Source organism: Mobula birostris, chromosome 14, assembly GCF_030028105.1.
Source record: "Mobula birostris isolate sMobBir1 chromosome 14, sMobBir1.hap1, whole genome shotgun sequence".
Lineage (NCBI taxonomy): Eukaryota > Metazoa > Chordata > Chondrichthyes > Myliobatiformes > Myliobatidae > Mobula > Mobula birostris.
This window is the reverse complement of record NC_092383.1, coordinates 3,229,710-3,248,625: the sequence shown is the minus strand read 5'-3', so window position 1 is coordinate 3,248,625 and position 18,916 is coordinate 3,229,710. Positions and strand designations below refer to the sequence as shown.

Sequence of the window (18,916 nt, the reverse complement as noted above, 5' to 3'; positions counted from 1 at the left end):
CCCCCTTCCTTTCCAGTCCTAATGGAGGGTCTCAGGTCAACTATTCACTGTCACCATCAGGGAGGAGGTACAGAAGCCTGAAGGCACACACTCGGTGATTCAGGAACAGCTTCTTCCCTCTGCCACTGGATTCCTGAATGGATGTGGAACCTGTGAACACTACCTCACTTTTTTTTTATTTTTCCACTACTTCACATATATATATATATATATATGTAATTCAGTTTTTCTTCTCTCTATAATTATGTTTTATATTGTACTGCTGTTGCAAAGTTAACAAATTTCACAACGTATGCCAGTGATATTAACCCTGATTCTGACTGTTTCCCCTCCATTGATACTGCCTGACCTGCTGAGTTCCTCCAGCATTTTAAACCTCTACAGTTGTGGCTGCTTATACATAACAATCAACCCTTGGGAATGGGAATTAGAAAGTGAACACAAAAGGTAGTTTGTAAGCCTAGTCTGTTCCTAGAATAGACAGAGGAGCTACAGAATGGATACAAACCTTTCGGCCCATCTGGTCCTCAGTGACCTCAGCTTCCTCCCTTCTAGTCTCAGTTGCCCACGTTTGTCCCATAACCCTCCAAGCCCTTTTCCTCCATCTGCCTATCCAAATGCCTCTTAAATGTTGCAATTGTATCTGCCTCGACTGCCCTCTCTGGCAGCTCAATCTCAGTTCCCTTTAAATCTCTCCCCTATTACCTTGTATTTGCGCCCTCTAGTTTTGGACTGTCCAACACTGGGCAAAAGACTTATCCCCCTCTTTCATGATTTTATAAACCTCTACGATCATTTATGATGTAATATCAAGTTCTCCAGCAAACTGTTCCTGCTTTCTCCCGTAAGGTCAGAACCCAACCTCTAAAGTTGCATCAACGTCCTGTTATTCCTGTCTACTTTGCTCAGCTATTGAACCAGTTGTGTTACTGCCAATTAGTCATAATCTCCCGGATTCACATGGATGGTCTAATTTTTATGACACTGACCCATGAATTCCCCAGCCAGAACCCCAGGAGTTCTTCACAATCCAGTACTTTTTCCCGTTGGACTCTCCATAGCCCACTGCTAACACGGCGTGGTTCACTTTGTCTGGGGTCGAAGCGCAGTGTTTGCTGTCAAAGGATTATTTAAAAAATAAGTTTCATTAGCAATACAAGTCTTACATTTATTATTATTATTAATAAAGATACAGTGTGGAATAGACCCTCCCAGCCCTTCGAGCCGTGACACCAGCAACCCACCGATTAAACCCCAGCCTAATCACGAGATCATTTACAATGTCCAATTAACCTACTAACAGGCATGTCTTTGGACTGTGGGAGGAAACCTGAGCAGCCGGAGGAAACCCACATATTCACAAACTTCTTACAGACAGTGCGGGAATTGAATTCTGAACTCCAGTGCCCCAAGCTGTAATAGTGTTACGCTAACTGCTACTCTACCATGCTGTGCAATTCAACATTTCCCATTCCAGGATTGCCAACAAAAACTCGCACAGTGTAATTACAGCGGCACCTGTAACAGAGGAGGTAAAACTGCACCGTGACAGGTTTATATCAGCATTTTACATTGTAAATATAGACATAAAATTTTGTACCAGGATCTTAAACTGAATTATGACGCCCTGATTTAGTTCAAATTTCTCTAGTCCCTTGTGTGTTACATCAGGCGAACTCAGCTATTTTTTTTCTTTTTGGTGAGGAAACCTACTAGAAGTGATCTCAAACATCTAAAATATTCCAGAAGTTATCATGGCTTAGAATGCTGGAAGTAAGATTTCTGCAAATCTGGATCATTTCACCTGAAGAGTGGTAGAACTACGGATTAGGTTATGGGGCGTTTAACTTAACTGAATGGCTCAGGGAACAAGTGAAGAAATCTGAAAGTAGGTTTGAGAGAAGATTAGTTCATGGGGTTTATTGATGTGTTATTGGACATTTGTACTCTCTCATGTTCCTCTTTCTTGGGATTCCAGACTCATCTCTCAATAACATAAGATTAAAGGGCAGCTTTATGGAGTTTATGAGGTGTTTGATAGGATAGCCACGAAGAAAATCTTTCTGTTGTGGAGAAGCCCAAAACTGGGAATCATAAATATAAGAGAGTTACTAATAAATCTAATTAAGGAATTCAAGTGAAACCTCTGTACCTAGAGGATGATGAGAATATGGAGGATCCCCTCAGGGCTCCAGGTATCTCTGTACCTAGGGGATGATGAGGAGATGGAGGTCTCCTCATATCTCTAGATACCCCTGTACCGAAAGGACAAAGAGAATATGGAGGTCTCCTCAGAGCTCTGGGTATCTCTTTTGCTGGAAGACAATGACAATATGGTGGTCTCCACAACAAGTATTGCACTGTATGTTTCAATGTACATGTGATAAATAATTCTGAATCCCTGGTTGAGGTCAATGGCTCAGAAGCGATGAAGGAAATCTAAGCATCGGAGGGACAAAGGAATAGAAGAATATACTAGGAAGATGACCAAGCACGTGAAGCGTCTAACGACCACAAAAGTGCACTCGACCGGTGTTAGTTAGAACCTGTTTGGCAATTAATTGGCATAGTGTCTCAAATAAACAAAGGGAATCCTGGCAATTTTCTCGATTAGTTTTTGCTCTTTAAGAGTTAAGCGACTGCCCCATTAACCGATGGCCCAGTTAACCAGGATCCATTGTGTTTTCAATTTGAGTATATTTTGGATTCAAGAAACTTACTTGGAATAAATGCCAATGTGGTAATTGAGAAAATCGTCAGTCACTTGAAAAGCAAAACTGACAGGGTTGACTCTTGCCACAGCATCTACCATGCCATTTTCATCGTACTGTAAGGCAAACAAATCATTAGACTGACGGACTTCCTCAGGTACTATAACAACACAGCAGGCACACTGCTTGTTGAGCAATCTAATTTTTGTGCCATGTTGATCAGCATATCCTTCATAAACATAGGAAAATATGCAGCTGCTGGAAATCCAGAGCAACACACACAAAACACTGGAGGAACTTGGCAGGTTAGGCAGCATCCATGGAAATGAATAAACAGTCCATAGATACCGCCTGACCTGCTGAGTTCCTCTGGTGTTTTGTGTGCGTTGCTCTGGATTTCCAGGACCTGCAGAATCTCTAGTGTTTATGAAGGAAATGCTGATATATATTGGGCTGAGACTCTTCATCAGGACTGGAAGGGAAGGGGGAAGCAGCCAGAATAGCAAAGTACGGAAAGGGGAAAGAGTACAAGTTAGAAGGGGATAGGTGAAGCCAGGTGACTGTGGTGGGGTGGGGGGAGGAGGTTGATGAAGTACGAAGCTGGGAGGTGATAGGTGGGAAAGGTAAAGGGCCGAAGAAGAAGGAATCTGATAGGAGAAGAGAGTGGACCATGGGAGAAAGGGAAGGAAGAGGTTCACCACCAGGGGAGGTTATAGGCAGGTGAGGAGGAGAGGTAAAAGGGGTGGCCGGAGTGGGGAAATGAAGGACAGCATATCCTTCGATAGTTTTCATTAGCAGTAAGCTACGAAGGTCAAGTTTCAAATTAGTAATGGAGCATCAATTTCTGTTCACAGAAGATAGCCTCAGTTCTGTTGTTCCTTGAGAGCAGGTGTTTATTGGATGCCTCCATTGGTCAGGGTTGACAGTGGATGTTGTGTCCTGGCTGTCTATATTCGATACACAAGCCAGGGCAGGTTTATTAACCATTTCCAAAAGGCTTGACTTTTAATTTTCATACTACACTTCCTAAGACTCTCAACCAACAGAAATAATTTCCCTCAGCCTACCTTATCATTGCATGTACTGTGAAACCACTCTGTAGCAATTTAGATTCCATGGATTTTGATAAGGACAATCTTGAGGGGTTTTATTTCTTCATTTGCTTATGAGATATATGGAATACTGTGAAGTTCAGCATTTATTGCTGACTATAGCTTGGGAAAATTTGGACTAGGGGAAAGAAATGAAAGAGGTGAGAAATGGGTAGAATGGTGCAAGACGAATAATCAGGTCATTCTGAACACCTACTTTAAAAACCATCCAAGATGCTTGTGGACCTGGAAAAGTCCAGGTGATAACACTAGAAATCAAATTGACTTTATTACTATAAACCAAAGATTTAGAAACTCAGTGACTCAATGCAAAACATATCCAGGTGCAGACTGTAATAGTGACCATAACCCAGTAGTATGTCATGTAAAAGTAAAACTTAAAAAACTAAAGCAGCAAATACCTGAAAAATCCCTTGACTACTTACAATTAATTAAAGAAGAAAACTTATGACAAAAATTTACAATTGAAGTAAGGAATAGATTTCAAAGTCTAGAAACAGAATCTGTTGAAGATGATAGCATTCATGTAGAAATGAAATTTAACTCTCTAAAGGATGCCTTGGTAGAATCAGCACAGTCAGTGATTCCTGAAAAAGAAAAAAGCACAAAGAATAAATGGATGACAGATGAAATCAAAAATCTAATGGAAGAAAGGAGATGGAAGAAAGCAAATGCTATAGAATGCAAGTCCTTAGATAAAAAAAGTTAAAAACTTATGTCAAAAAGCCAGAGAAGAATGGTTAAACCAGGAATGTGAGCAAATAGAAAGAATCCCTATTACTGATCTAAAAAGGTTACGTCAACAAATCAAGAATATTACTGGTAAAAAGCTCCTCTGTTCTTCAGGTGGATGTTTGAATGGAAAGGACGGTACCATTATCATGGAAAAAGATGAGATTATGAACAGATGGACTGAGTATATTCAGGAATTGTTTGAAGACAATCGAGGCAAAAAACCAAAAATTAAGAAGAACATTGAAGGTCCAAATTTTAAAATCTGAAGTTCTTAATGCTATAAATAAGATGAAGAAAGGAAAGGCAGCAGGTCCTGATGAATTAGTAATAGAACAAATTATCGCCCTTGAAGATTATGGAATTGAAAAACTTACTGACTTAATCAATGATATTTATGAGACTGGAATAATACCAGAAGAGATGAAAAATCAGTATTTATCACTCTTCCTAAGAAACCTGGAGCAATAGAATGTGAATTACATAGGACCATAAGTTTAATGAGTTATATCACCAAGATACTTCTAAGAATTTTGATGACAAGCGCTAAAAGTAAGATACAAGCTGAAATAGGTGAAGAACAATGTGGTTTTGTGAAAGACAAAGGTACAAGAAACGCGATATTGATGTTAAGAATACTATCAGAATGAACTATTCAAGTGCAAAGAGATTTGTTTGTTTGCTTTATTGACCACACAAAAGCATTTGATAAAGTGAGGCACAATAAGTTATTTGAAATATTACAGAAAACTCTAGATCTAGATTCGAAAGACCTCCGCCTAATCAGAAACCTGTACTGGGAACAAACTGCCGCTGTAAGAATAAATGGAGAAGTGAGTCAGTTTACGAAAATCAAGAGCGGTGTTAGACAAAGGTGTGTTTTCTCCCCTGATTTGTTTAATGTGTATAGTGAAACAATATTACAATCATCTTGGGAATCAAAGTTGGCGGTGAAAACATCAATAATTTTAGATATGCAGATGACACTGTGCTAATTGCAAGTATGGAGGAAGAACTACAAAACTTAATTGATATAGTTCTTGAAGAAAGTGCAAAAATGGGTCTATCTATCAACTACAAAAAGACAGAATGTATGGTGATATCCAAAAAGAAGGAGAATCCTATCTGCAGGCTGAGAATAAACGGGGAGGTTATAAAACAAGTACAGAACCTTTGCTACTTAGGAAACTGGGTGACATCAGATGGCGGGTGTGACATGGACATCAAAAGAGGAATAGGGATGGCAAAAGACACCTTTACGAGAATGAAGAGTATACTGACCAATACTAAACTAGGTATGACAACCCGCCTTAGAGCACTGAAATGTTACGTTTATCCAGTTATGTTATACGGCTCAGAATGTTGGACAATATCTAGTAACATGAGGAAACAAATTGAAGCAGCAGAGATGTGGTTTTTAAGGAGGATGCCAAGAATATCATGGACGAAATGAATATCTAACGAGGATGTCATGAACAGAGCAAGCACAAAAAGCGAAATAATGTATGAGATCATGAAAAGACAACGTAACTTCATTGGGCGTGTGATTAGGAAAGAGGAATTAGAATGCACGGTAATTATGGGAAAGATTGAAGGATAGAAAGCAAGATGAAGGCAAAGACAAATGATGATGGAGACAGCAGCCAGAGAACTGGAAATGAACACCAATGAATTGATCCACTTGACCTGAAACAGGAGTGTGTGCGCCATGGCAGTCGAGCTGGAACTATTGCAATCCTTCTGAAGAAGGCACCCCACTATATTGTTGGCTAGACTGTTCCAGGCATTCAATCTAGCAATTTCTTGGTAACTTAACTCTTGATTAGGTAAAACTGTCCTTGACTCCTTTCAGGACCAAGGGCTGGGGGCCACTCTCCAAGGTGTTCAGTGATTCATGAGGTATTCCACCCATAGGCTCTGACTGGTTCAATGGGACCTGAGCTTGCTGACCAGACCAGACCAGACCAGAAATGTTCTCAGTACAACTGAAACATAACTCCTGTTCCCTTCAGTCTTTATATCCAGGGACTTTACTATTTTTAATTAAATATTTACTCATTTAGGTACATGAACTCACAGGACTTCGCAGACCTCCAGTACTTTTTGCTTTTCACTATTTGGAAAACATTCTGTTGTTAAAGTGCAAAATGGATGGCCTCGTGTTGGAATTCTTCCCTCACACCATTTCCCATTCACTTCATCCATTATCACTTTGATCCGTGCTGCTTCTCTGTGTAGTTTGGTAAGGGACAGAAAGTCTGTCTGGTCTCTGTCTGTCCCTGTGCACATTTGTGTGCCTAGAGCCTGGAGGGAGCTGTACCCTGGTGACTGTGAAGGTGTGTGAGTGTGTGTGTGTGTGTGTGTGTGTGTGTGTGTGTGTGTGTGTGTGATTGTTAATAATTACATGATAATTTGCAACCAACCTCTGTTATATTGACCACATCCTTGACAAACGCAGCGGCTTTGCTGGCCCGGAACCTGCAAGTTGCATTCTGTTCGAAACATAAAGAGGAAAAGCGAATCATAAAATGAATATTAACTGCAGTTTGCTAGATCCCTTTTTTTTGCTCTGTAAAATAGCTGCTGAAGTTGGGTAGACTTTTGATTAGAAGATTTTATGACTGGGTTTTAGTTTAAAAATTTTGAGGAAAAGTGTATTATGCTTTATTACTTTGTGAGATTAGTGTGTTTCCATTGCAATCCTTCAAAAAATGGATTATCTTTCCTAAGGCGATAAGAAAAATGCAACACAAAATAATCCAGGGATGGGCTTGCCAAAATAACAAACCATTCGAGGAACTCAGCACGTGAGGCAGAGTCTATCAAGGCAGAAAGATGGTTAACATTTCGGTTGAGACCCTTCATCTAATCATGACACAGGGTCCTGCCCTGAAAATTCAACCAACCCTCTGCCTCCACAGATGCTACCTGACACATCAAATTCCAACAACAGTTCATTTTTTGCCCTAGCTGAAAGTACCTGTGGAGGGTGGTCCCGGAGTTCTGGGTCTCGGGCAAGGTTTAATCAACACAGTTTGTGGACTGGACTCTAGTTTACATTATGATGTATTTCTGGTTGCTCCTGTTTGTGGGTGATTTTGAATCGGGGCAGCCTGCAGGTAACGAACACTGAGCTGAACTGAATATGCCTGGACTCTTTCAATTTTGTGTTTTATAACCTGTGTTTTTTTTTGTTGCCATTGGCATGATTTGTTTTTTTTTGTGGGCATGGGAAGGTAGGGTTTGATGTTTTTCTCAGGATGGGTTCCATGGTTTTCTTTGTCTTGTGGCTGTCTGTGGGGAAGATGAATCTCAGAGCTGAGTACTGCATGTATTTGGATAGTATTTGTACTTCGAATCTCCCTTATCTCACCAAAATCCTGTACATCTACAACCAACCTTCCTTATCTCACACCCAAACCCTCTGCATACCAGTTAGCTCTTCCCAAACTTGACTATTAATTTTCTATGTTTTAAAAAAATACCACAAGGGCACAGATGTCCCTATAAATAATGATTCCAGAATAGATTTCCATAGATCTTGTTATAACAGGTAAATTCATGCACTGCCCCATTATTCTCTACCTGCATATTATTGTCCACTCCCTTTGTAGACTACTCACAGTTCATTATCTTATCTAGCATTTTATCATAATGTTTTGCATATACTACATTTAATTCTCTCATTGGGAATGGTCATGGGGGGAAGGCAGAAGAATGGGATTTGGAGGAATAATAAATCAGCCAAGATTGAATAGTGGAGCAGACACTCTAGGCTGAGTGGTCTAATGATCTTATGGTCTAATACAGATCCATAATTCCTCGAAGGTTGTGTCACGGTTAGATATGCTCGCGATGAGAGTTTTTGGCACACTGGCCTTCGTAATCAGAGTCCTGAGTACCGGAATTGGGATATTATGGTGACACGTATAAGACGTTGGTGTGGCCAGATTTGGAGTATTGTGCATTGTCCTTGTCACCGACCAACGGGAAAGATATCGATACGATTGAAAGGGTACAGAGAAAATTTACACTGATGTTGCCTAGACCTGTGGACCTGAGTTAGAGAGAAGGTTGAATAGGTTAGAACTTTATTCTGTGGAGTGAGGGGAGATTTGCTACAAGGTATACAAAATTATGAGTAGTATAGATAGTGTAAATGCAGGCAGGCTTTCCCCACTGAGGTTGGGTGGGACTAGAACTAGAGGTCATAGGTTAAAGGTGAAAGGTGAAATACTTAAGGGGAACTTCTTCGCTCAGAGGGTGGTGTGACTGTGGAATGAGCTGCCATTGGAAGTGGTGCGTATGGGTTGTAATATTTACGAGAAGTTTGGATAAGTACATGGATAGGAGGGGTATGGAGGGATATGGTCCGTGCGGGTCAATGAGACTCGGCAGAATAACAGTTTGGCACAAACTAGATGGCTGAAGGGCCTGCTTCTGTGGTGTAGATTATTAATGTAGATCATACAGTAAATAGATGAAGCCAGCAATGATTCTTAGGGTATGCAGCTATTTTAACCACTGCTACCCCAAGGCCCATTCCCACTCTATTTTCTGACATCCCCAACCTCACAGCCTTTAATCTTGTTCAGTAGTCTACTGCATGATCTCTGATCAAAGTCCTTCTGAAAATCCAAAATGGCCCCTCCGCTGCCTCTCTCTTATCTTCCTTATACCCACTGCTAGTTACACCTTTAGAAGATATAAAGGGTTAGTGAAACATGTTTTCCTTTTTGGAACCATGCTGATTCTGCCCAGTCATCTTGTTTTCCTCTGAACTTCCTGATACTGCACCTTAGAAACAGATCCCGAGTCAGAGTTTGATAGCAGGAAAACAGGCCATTCAGCCCACTGTGTCCATCCCAACCCTTCTGCCCAACTACTATAAATCCCACTGGCCCCTATTAGGACCACGTTCTTATGCTCTCCCAGTGCAAACACAGCCTTCCTACAGTGTGACGAGTACTACCTTTAAAACACCTCACTGTACATAATTCTCCAAGTGTTGCGAAGCTGCAGTCTCCATCGAGGTCGTAGCTCAGCTTTAGTTGGTTTTTGAAGTTCGTAAGGATGGTTGAGGTATAATGAGGGGAGATGGGTGTCATATTAGGGTTTAGGGACAGGGATGTCGGGGAGTTAGAGATCAGGACAGAGTCTGGGCTTCCGCTTCACGCTTGAAAGCCAGTGACATGTGTATGGATGCTGGACTGGCCCAGGTCAGTGTGTCCTGGGATTGGAATTAAAATGTGAGCAGGAGGCACAGGGGCCAGTGAGTCAGCGAGCCCAGTGTGTGATCCTGGAGTCTGGGGTCCTGTCATCAGCAAGTCTGAAGGTGAATACCAAAAATCAAAGCCCATTGGTAGTATAGAAGTCTGGAAGCTGAAGCCTGGTGGGCAAAGTGTGAACACTGGAGGCCCAGATCTCTGCCTTGGTGTTGGAAGACTGTCCGTGTTTGTGTGTGGGAGGGGGGAGTAAAGGGGCTTGTTTTTCTGTTGTTGTTTGTTGCTCGTTGTGTTCTGTTTTATTGTGTTCTATGTTGTTCTGCCAAGCATTTTGGGTACGCTGCGTTGGCGCCGGATATGTGTGGTGGCACTTGCGGGCTGCCCCCAGCACATCCTTGTGTTGTGTTAGCGGTTAATGCAAACAATGCATTTCACTGAGTTGCACTGCATTTCAAAAATTAATAGATTAAACAAAGACATAGTTAAGCAAGATGCTCTTTAACTGTATAGTTACAAATATAAATTCTCACCCTTCCTTCATAAGGATAATCCTTTTCTGTTTCTAACCCATGGTTGTACTTTATGTATTCAAAGGCTTGACTTGGCAGACCCCTAGAGAAATATTTGAAAACACAACTGTAAAGCAGGAAATAGCCACAGGGAGTTGTGAAGAATCAGTTCCTGTTTTATGACTTCAAAAGCATCACAATCATAGGATGCAGAGTTCATTACTTTGGACGGATTGTGCATGGGATTGAAATTGCCTCACCGTGCTATAGATAGTAATAATCACATTTTAACTTGAAACTGTAAATAACTTATGACGTCCTGATTATTATGTAGTGCTTTTTTTAGTGGATAAACATTTGTAAAAGGAATGTAGTTGGATTCGTCACAAAGAGAGATTACCCCTATCCCACAGCAGGTGAAGGAGCCTTTGTGGAGAAGGCTGTATTTCATTGAGTTTGAGGAGAATTCGTATGACATCTAAGACACTCATAAATTTCTACAGATGTACTGTGGAGAGTATTCTGACTGGTTGCATCACCGTCTGGTGTGGAGGGGCCACTGCACAGGAACAGATAAAGCTGCAGAAAGTTGTAAACTCAGTCAGCTCCATTATGGGCACGAGCCTCCCCAGCATCGAGGACATCTTCAAAAGACGATGCGTTAGAAAGTCAGCATCCGCCATTAAGGACCGCCATTACTCAGGACACGCCCCCTTCTCATTGCTATCATCAGGGAAGAGGTACAGGAGCCTCAGGACACACACTCAACGACTCAGGAACAGCTTCTTTGCCCCGCCATCAGATTTCTGAATGGATGTTGCACACGTGAAAGCTACCTCACTATTTTTGATAGTTTTGCACTACTTATTTAATTTCTACAAACGTTTGTATTTAATATATACCTTTGTATATTTACTGTAATTCACATTTTTTTCTATTATGTATTGTATTGTACTGCTGCCGCAAAGACAACAAATTTTACATTTGCCATTGATATACTTTATACTTTATTGTCGCCAAACAATTGGTACTAGAACGTACAATCATCACAGCGATATTTGATTCTGCGCTTTCCGCTCCCTGGATATCAAATATTAAATATTAAAAATAGTAAAAATTAGTAAATATTAAAATTTTAAATTATAAATCATAAATAAAAATAGAAAAATGGGAAGTAAGGTAGTGCAAAAAAACCGAGAGGCAGGTCCGGATATTTGGAGGGGACGGCCCAGATCCGGGTCAGGATCCGTTCAGCAGTCTTATCACAGTTGGAAAGAAGCTGTTCCCAAATCTGGCCGTACAAGTCTTCAAGCTCCTGAGCCTTCTCCCGGAGGGAAGAGGGACAAAAAGTGTGTTGGCTGGGTGGGTCGTGTCCTTGATTATCCTGGTAGCACTGCTCCGACAGCGCGCGGTGTAAAGTGAGTCCACGGACGGAAGATTGGTTTGTGTGATGTGTTGCGCCATGATATTAAACCTGATTCTGATTCTAATGATTACTGGATGGTCAACTTTTAGTCCCACATTCAAAATGAAGACCTTTTTGAAAATATGTAACACATCACTGAATCACTCACCCTGAGCAGCCATGGTTGTTGAAGTTCTGAGCGCAGTCTATGAGCTGTTGTTCTGCCTAGGAGAAGTTTTAAAATATCTTAGCCTCATGCAGACTTAGAATGGTGATCAATAATAACTGCTAGCTTAAACGAGGGAAGTTTGGGAGCTACACTTACCAGTGTAAGAAGATGTTTGGACCTTATTGCAATTGCAGATTCCAAGCACCCTGTAGTGGAAAATGTCCAACAGCTCCCACATGCACCCTGTGGAGAACACAATATGTAAATAACTTTAAGACTAGAACCAGAAAAGAGGTTTTATTCTGTGCCTAAAGTATCTTAGTTGTTCATACAGTAGAACTTAGATGCTGCTTAGAGGGCCAAGACCCTAAATTCCACAGTAGAAAACCCTCCCTACTGTGGGTCTCCCTCTCTACTATACCTTCATCTCTAATTTACCAACTTGGACCACTGTCTTCTTTCTTCCAGAATTTTTCTTTGATAGCATTCTCCTGAAGCAATTTAGGGTGCTGTACAAAATAATATATATTCAATGAAGCTTATCCAATGCCTATAAAATAATGAAGTATTTTACATTTAAAATAATACAGATTCAAAGTAAATTTATTATCAAAGAATGTATAAATTATACACCTTGAGATTTGTCTGCTTACAGGCAGCCACAAAGCAAGAAACCTGAATAACCCAGTTTAAAAAAAAATCAAAACCACTGCGCAGAGGAAGAGGGAAACAAAACACATCATCATGCGAACAACAGAAGCAATTCAATAGCATTCCGAAACAGACTGAGTCCCCAGATCCACTCCCAGAGTAGGTCCAAGTCTCAGTCCCAATTTATCACACCAGTGGAGCCAAAACACACAGCAGCCGGACCAGTTCACAGCCTCGGCACCTTGGGGGAGAAAAGTGAAAATTTGCGGGACAGCGAGCAAAATCAGCCTGACCCTTGCCTCCGTTCCCATCACTCGGGCTTCCAGTCTACCTGTGCCGGCATTTAAGTTGTCCAAGCATAAACAACGATGCATCTAATGATAGGATTTATTGAATATAAAATAGTGATAAGTATTTTAAAAATTAAAATAATAATGCCTATACAACAATAAAACATTTCACTTTTAATACTTTATTACGTGTCAGGTCCACACCAAGCAGGATTTCCTGGTGGCCAACCATTTTAATTCCAATCCCCATTCCCATTCCAACATGATGAGGCCACTCTCAGGTTGGAGGAGCAACACCTCATACTCTGTCTGGGGAGCCTCCAACCTGATGGCATGGACATTGCTTTCTCCAGCTTCCACGAATTTTTCCTCCTCCCCTTTCCCTCTTCTTCCATTCCCCACTCTACTTCTTCTCTGAACCTTACCTACCTATTAACTCCCTCCCCCCCACCCGTGCTTCTCCTTCCCCATGGTCTACTCTCCTTTCCCATCAAATTCCTTCTTCTCCAGCCTTTTACCTTTTCCACCGCTCACCTCCCAGCTTTTCACTTCATCTCCCCTCCCCCACGCAACTGGTTTTACCAATCACCTTCCAGTTTGTGCTCTTTCCCCTACCCTCATCTCCTTCTCTGGCTCCTTCCCCCTTCCTTTGCAGTCCTGATGAAGGGTCTCTGCCTGAAACACTAACTGTTTATTCCCCTCCATAGATGCTGCTACGTTCCTCCAGTGCTTTGTTGTTTTTTTTTTGCCCTGGATTTCCAACATCTACAGAAGCTCTTGTGCTTATGAAAATGTTCATTCTGTCCATCATTTATATTGTGTATCCATCTCCTAGCACCGCAGTTTGCTGGAAAAATACTGCAATTTTGGGTATATGACTCCTGAAATGCCCGCTTTGCTGCCGCTGCTACTGTGTGGTAACCAGAATCTCTGGAGCTGAAGGCCTCGAAATCCTCGGCTTTGCTTGTTTCAGTGGCCGGAGAGAGGTTGAAGGCACTTGGCAGAGGATGGCGCTCGGGAGGCTGTATTGGAGAGGCTGCTCGGAAGCTCAGAGTTTTCAGACAGATGGACTCAGGGTCGGCTGGGTTCAGCTGCTTCCAAGGCATCGGCAAGTTGACGGTGCCTGGAGGTTTATGGCAGGGAGTTTCTCCCTTTTGCCGCCTGCTATCAGGGACTCGGGAGTCGATCGACTTGGGACTTTGAGACTTTTTTTTACTGTGCCCATGGTCTGTTCTTTATCAAATTATGGTATTGCTCTGCATTGCTGTAACTATATGTTATAATTATGTGGTTCTGTCAGTGTTAGTCTTTGGTTTGTCCTGTTTTCTGTGATATCACTCTGGAGAAACATTGTATCATTTCTTAATGCATGTATGCATTTCTAAATGACAATAAAAGAGGACTGAGTGTTCTCATAATCTAATATGTTGGCTTGCACAAGATTCAAGATTGTTTGATGTCATTTCCGGCATATAAGTGTAAAGAACAAAATAATTGTAACTTTGGATCTGATACAGCACAGAAAACACAATATGATAAAGAACACAATAAATATAAATACTTAAAATAGCATATATACATCGATTGATGTATAGGCGGAAACGATAGGGTCTTTTAAGAGATTCCTGGATGGATACATGGAGCTTAGAAAAATAGAGAGTTATGGGTAAGCCAAGGTAGTTCTAAGGTAGGGACATGTTCAGCACAACTTTGTGGGCCGAAGGGCCTGTATCAGGCTGTAGGTTTTCTATGTTTAGTGTGGGCACGTGGCCAAGTGGTTAAGGCATTCGACCAACGATCTGAAGGTTGTGAGTTTGAGCCCCAGCCGAGGCAGCGTGTTGTGTTCTTGAGTAAGGCACTTAACCACACATTGCTCTGCGATGACACTGGTGCCAAGCTGTATCGGCCCTTGCCCTTCCCTTGGACAATATTGGTGTCGTGGAGGGGGGAGACTTGCAACATAGGCAACCGCCGGCCTTCCATACAACCTTGCCCAGGCCTGCGCCCTGGAGAATGAAGACTTTCCAGGCGCAGATCCATGGTCCCGCAAGACTAACGGATGCCTTTTATATATATGTTTCTATGATTGTATGTCCATAAAGAGGTGCGAGGCACGGAGTGCCTGTACTCAAGGTGACTGACAGGAAATGAGAAAGTAGTGGTGGTTGGACTGGGTTAGTGGGTGCAGGTGTCTTGTTGCTGTTTTCCATGTGGGAGATCTGTTAGGTTCTTCTGTGTGAGAGAGGGGATTGGAGGTTTGGGGTTTTTGTGAGCTTTTCTTTCTTTTCTCGTGTGGGGGGATTTATATCTTTCTTTCTTCGACTTCCATGGTTTTCTTTGTTTCGTGGCTATCTGGAGAAAATTAATCTCAGAGTTGTATACAGCATACACATTTTGATAATAAATGAACTTCTGAACCTTTGTTTTTGTGTCTGGTGGTCGTAGCGTGGAGGTTACTTCTCCCTGATGGCAGTGGGACCAACAGTCCACGAGCGGTGTGGGGGGGATCCTTCATGATGTTACTGGTCCTTTTTCCAGCACCTTTCTGTATGCGTGTCCTTGATGGCGGGTGGGCTGGTGCTGGTGATGTGTGGGGTAGTTTTGACCACCCATTCGAGAGCCTTCCTGTCCTCTGCAGTGTAGTGTTCAAGAGTACGTACTTTTGAAGTTAACTCTGACCATTCACTGTGCTTAGCTGTAAAACTATTTTCGACGCACGCTGCTGCAGGTCTAGCTCACTGGCTAATAGTGCGATACTGCACACTTTGCCCTTACTCTGCCTGGTTGTCGTGGAAACACCAGCCATCCCACCTCTCCTGGAAGTTCCGGGAGTCTCCCGCAAATTAATAGTGGCTCCCTGATGCCCGCAAATTATATACAATGTCCTGGAAATTGATTTTTTTGAGAGCGAGCATGAGAGAACGCGCGAGAGAGAGTGAGAGAGCGAGCACAAGAGCAAGAAAGCAAGCGCGAGAGAGAGTGAGAGCGACCACGAGAGAGAGCGAGAGAGCACGCACATGAGAGAGTGAGAAAGCAAGCGCGAGAGAGTGAGAAAGCAAGTGCGAGAGAGCGAGAGAGAGCAAGAGCAAGAAAGCAAACGTGAGAGAGCGAGAGCAAGAGCGAGAAAGCAAGTGCGAGAGAGAGTGAGAGCAAGAAAGCACGCAATAGAGAGAGAGTGAGAGCAAGAGCAAGAGCGAGAGAGTTCCAAAAAAAGAAAATATGAAACGTACGTCACCCCAGACTACACTAAAGTGTACCCCTGCCTAATAGGGGTCAAAATAATGACAGTGTTGCTCACTGCACTGTTTGCAACAGTGACTTTTCTATTGCCCATGGTGGTTTAAGACTGTAAAAGACATGTTGAGGTGAGTTTAACAGCTGTCATTCGTTCATTAGAATATTTAAACTAGCTGGCCAGCTGCTAAGGAGCTACTCTATTGCAGACATCCCACCTCTCCTGGAAGTTCCGGGAGTCTCCCGCAAATTGATGGTGCTACCTCCCTGAAATGAGTTTTTGCAGGGTGGGATGTCTGAAACAGTAAGGACACCCAGAGTGACTTCGAGATTCGTTTTAAGAGTTTATTAACACGATGTCATGGAGAGTCTGCAGCAGTCTCCATCACCACCAGAACTCTGAATTCTAGGTTATACCAAGCTCATATTTATACAGCAAGACAAACAACTTCACATAACTTTGTTTGGCCTCCCAAGGTTAGTACATTATCAATCGCTTAAAAGACATGTCAATTATTCTCTCAGGGTGAGTCTAGCGATCTAACAGTCCTCTTTGTTCCCTGTTATCAGGGCTCATAATTTACCCCCAGACACATCCTCCCTCCTGGTTCCAGGGGCCTAGTATCTTATTAATTGGAGTTCACTTATCATCCAAGGTTATTCTCGATACACATCAGCAGTCTTAAGCCCAGCTGCTCCAGAATGGTCAGTATCCCATCAGACATTAGTTTTAATCATTTCTACCACAATGGAACATCATTGTCTCCCTCTCTGAGCTGTCTCACCACTTGAGTATTTTCAGCATTTTCTGCTTTTTATTGCATTTTCCCAGTGTCCATAGAATTTGCTTTTCCTTTGACTGTATTCCTTCTGTGGCTGATTTAGTGACCATAAATTATGAAACTTTACCTGATTTTTCACGGGCGTGACATAATTTCCTTTTTTTCTCCAATCTATGGACTTGGGTAATGGGCCATCTTTCATGTAATGGTTCCCCCGCGTAGCTGAACAGTTCTATTGGACAAAGGAAACAATTCTTTTAGGAAAAGTAAACTTAGTCATATTGAGGCCTGAAGATTGTTATTCACCACAGACTGGAGCCCAGCTCTTTATTTCAGATGACAATCATAGAGTCATAGAAAAGTATAGCACAGAAACAGGCCCTTTGGCCCATCCAGTCCGAGCCAAACCATTTAAACTACCTACTCACATTGACCTACATTCGGACAGTAGCCCCCCCCATACCCCACCCATCCACGTACCCATTCAAACTCCTCTTAAACACTGGAATTGAGTTTGCATGACAGCTTGTTCACATTCTGAAGTTTCCCCTCAAGTTCCATTTAAACATTTCACCTTTCACCCTTAAAACCCATGACTTTTATTCGTTGTCCCATCCAACCTCAGTGGAAAAAGCCTGCTTGCACTTACTCTATCTACACCGCTCATAATTTGGCATACTTCTACCAAGGCACCTGAGTTTTGATCGATTTAAGCTCTGAGTCAAATTGAAAAGGTTGGATACATGCATTATAGAGGTGGCAGGGCTCGAGCCCGAGAGCAAGGAACAACCCAAGCTTTGCACGATTTCAGCGCCGGACCGGATCGAAAAGGTCAGGGGGTCAGGGACGTGCCAGTTCAGCTCACTGCTCCGCGAGGTTTACTCGTCTCTGCACTGAACTGAGGCTAACGGGCTTCTGAATCATCAGTTTCAGTTCTGAATGCTATCGGCTGACTTTTCTTGTTTGCACGATTTGTTTTTGTTCTCTCTCTGCATACTGGGTGTTTGACCGTCTTCTTTTGTTTTAATGGGTTCTATTGTGTTTCTTTGTTTTGTGGCTGCCTGTAAGGAGATGGATTTCAAGGTTGTATAAAGTGTACATACTTCGATAATAAATGTACTTTGAACTTTGAACTTGCAGGCTGCCCCCATTAAATCGTTAAGTTGTGTTGGCTGTTAATGCAAACAATGCATTTCACTATTCAGTATATTTCAATGTACATGTGATAAATAAAGATGTAAATGAAAAAGATGAAATGGAAAGATGATTCTGCTAGTTTTCATGAACTACTCTGCCATGATTAGAAACTCAGATTCAAGGAATATCTCAATTATATAATTACGAAAAAAATATATATAATTGCCAGGCTTCTGGGCTTTGTATAGCCTGGTTAGTTATTGGAACACCATTAAATAATGTAGAAATTAATCTGCAGGAGATATAGTCCGGAGTAACTCCAGCATTGTCTATACAATAACATTGCAGAGTATTTATGTGTAGGAATAAGCCACAAAACATTGAAAAGCAACTGTACAGCAAGAGATTAAAAAAGTATTTTATTTCTGAAGCACCTTTCGCCAGGGGGCGTTTCAGCTAATGAAGTATCTTTGAAACCTAGGGAAAGGCAGCAGCCATTATCTGGACAGACTAAGCTACAACAAAAAGCAGTGAGATAACGTTGAGAGTTTCTCTGGGAGGGTTCCCCTGCTTTTTTGAAATTATGCTGTTTCATTCTCTATGGCCATGTGCACAGAGTATACAAAATCATGAGGGGTATGGATAAGGTTTTCCACTTTTCCACTGAGGTTGAGTGAGACTAGAACTAGAGGTCATAGATTACCATAGGGATGAGCTGGGGACAGCCCACAAGTGTCCTTACACTTCTGACACCAAAGTAGCATGCCCACAACTTAGTAGCTGTAACCAGAGCATTCAGAGGAAACCCACGCTATCACAGGGAGAATGTGTAACCTTCTTAGGAACAGTGGCAGAATTGAACCTGGGTGCTGACCCTAAAGTGTTGCACTATCCACTACGCCACTGTGTCACCCACAGATTAGAGGAGGACATTAGTAAAACATCCAAACAAAGGCACT

At 42.1% G+C, this 18,916-nt stretch overlaps 1 protein-coding gene across 2 annotated transcripts in view; it reads right to left on the bottom strand.

The window, feature by feature from the left end:
- Positions 1-18,916, bottom strand: part of ctsh (cathepsin H) — a 40,903-nt gene that overhangs the window by 2,950 nt on the left and 19,037 nt on the right. For both annotated transcript variants that reach the window (XM_072277980.1, XM_072277981.1), the window contains 7 exons: positions 16,948-17,052; positions 12,020-12,106; positions 11,864-11,919; positions 10,311-10,392; positions 6,979-7,047; positions 2,721-2,827; positions 990-1,115 (listed from right to left, as the gene is read on the bottom strand). In XM_072277980.1, coding sequence (XP_072134081.1) covers positions 990-1,115; positions 2,721-2,827; positions 6,979-7,047; positions 10,311-10,392; positions 11,864-11,919; positions 12,020-12,106; positions 16,948-17,052 — 632 coding nt within the window. The remainder of the gene's footprint in view (positions 1-989; positions 1,116-2,720; positions 2,828-6,978; positions 7,048-10,310; positions 10,393-11,863; positions 11,920-12,019; positions 12,107-16,947; positions 17,053-18,916) is intronic.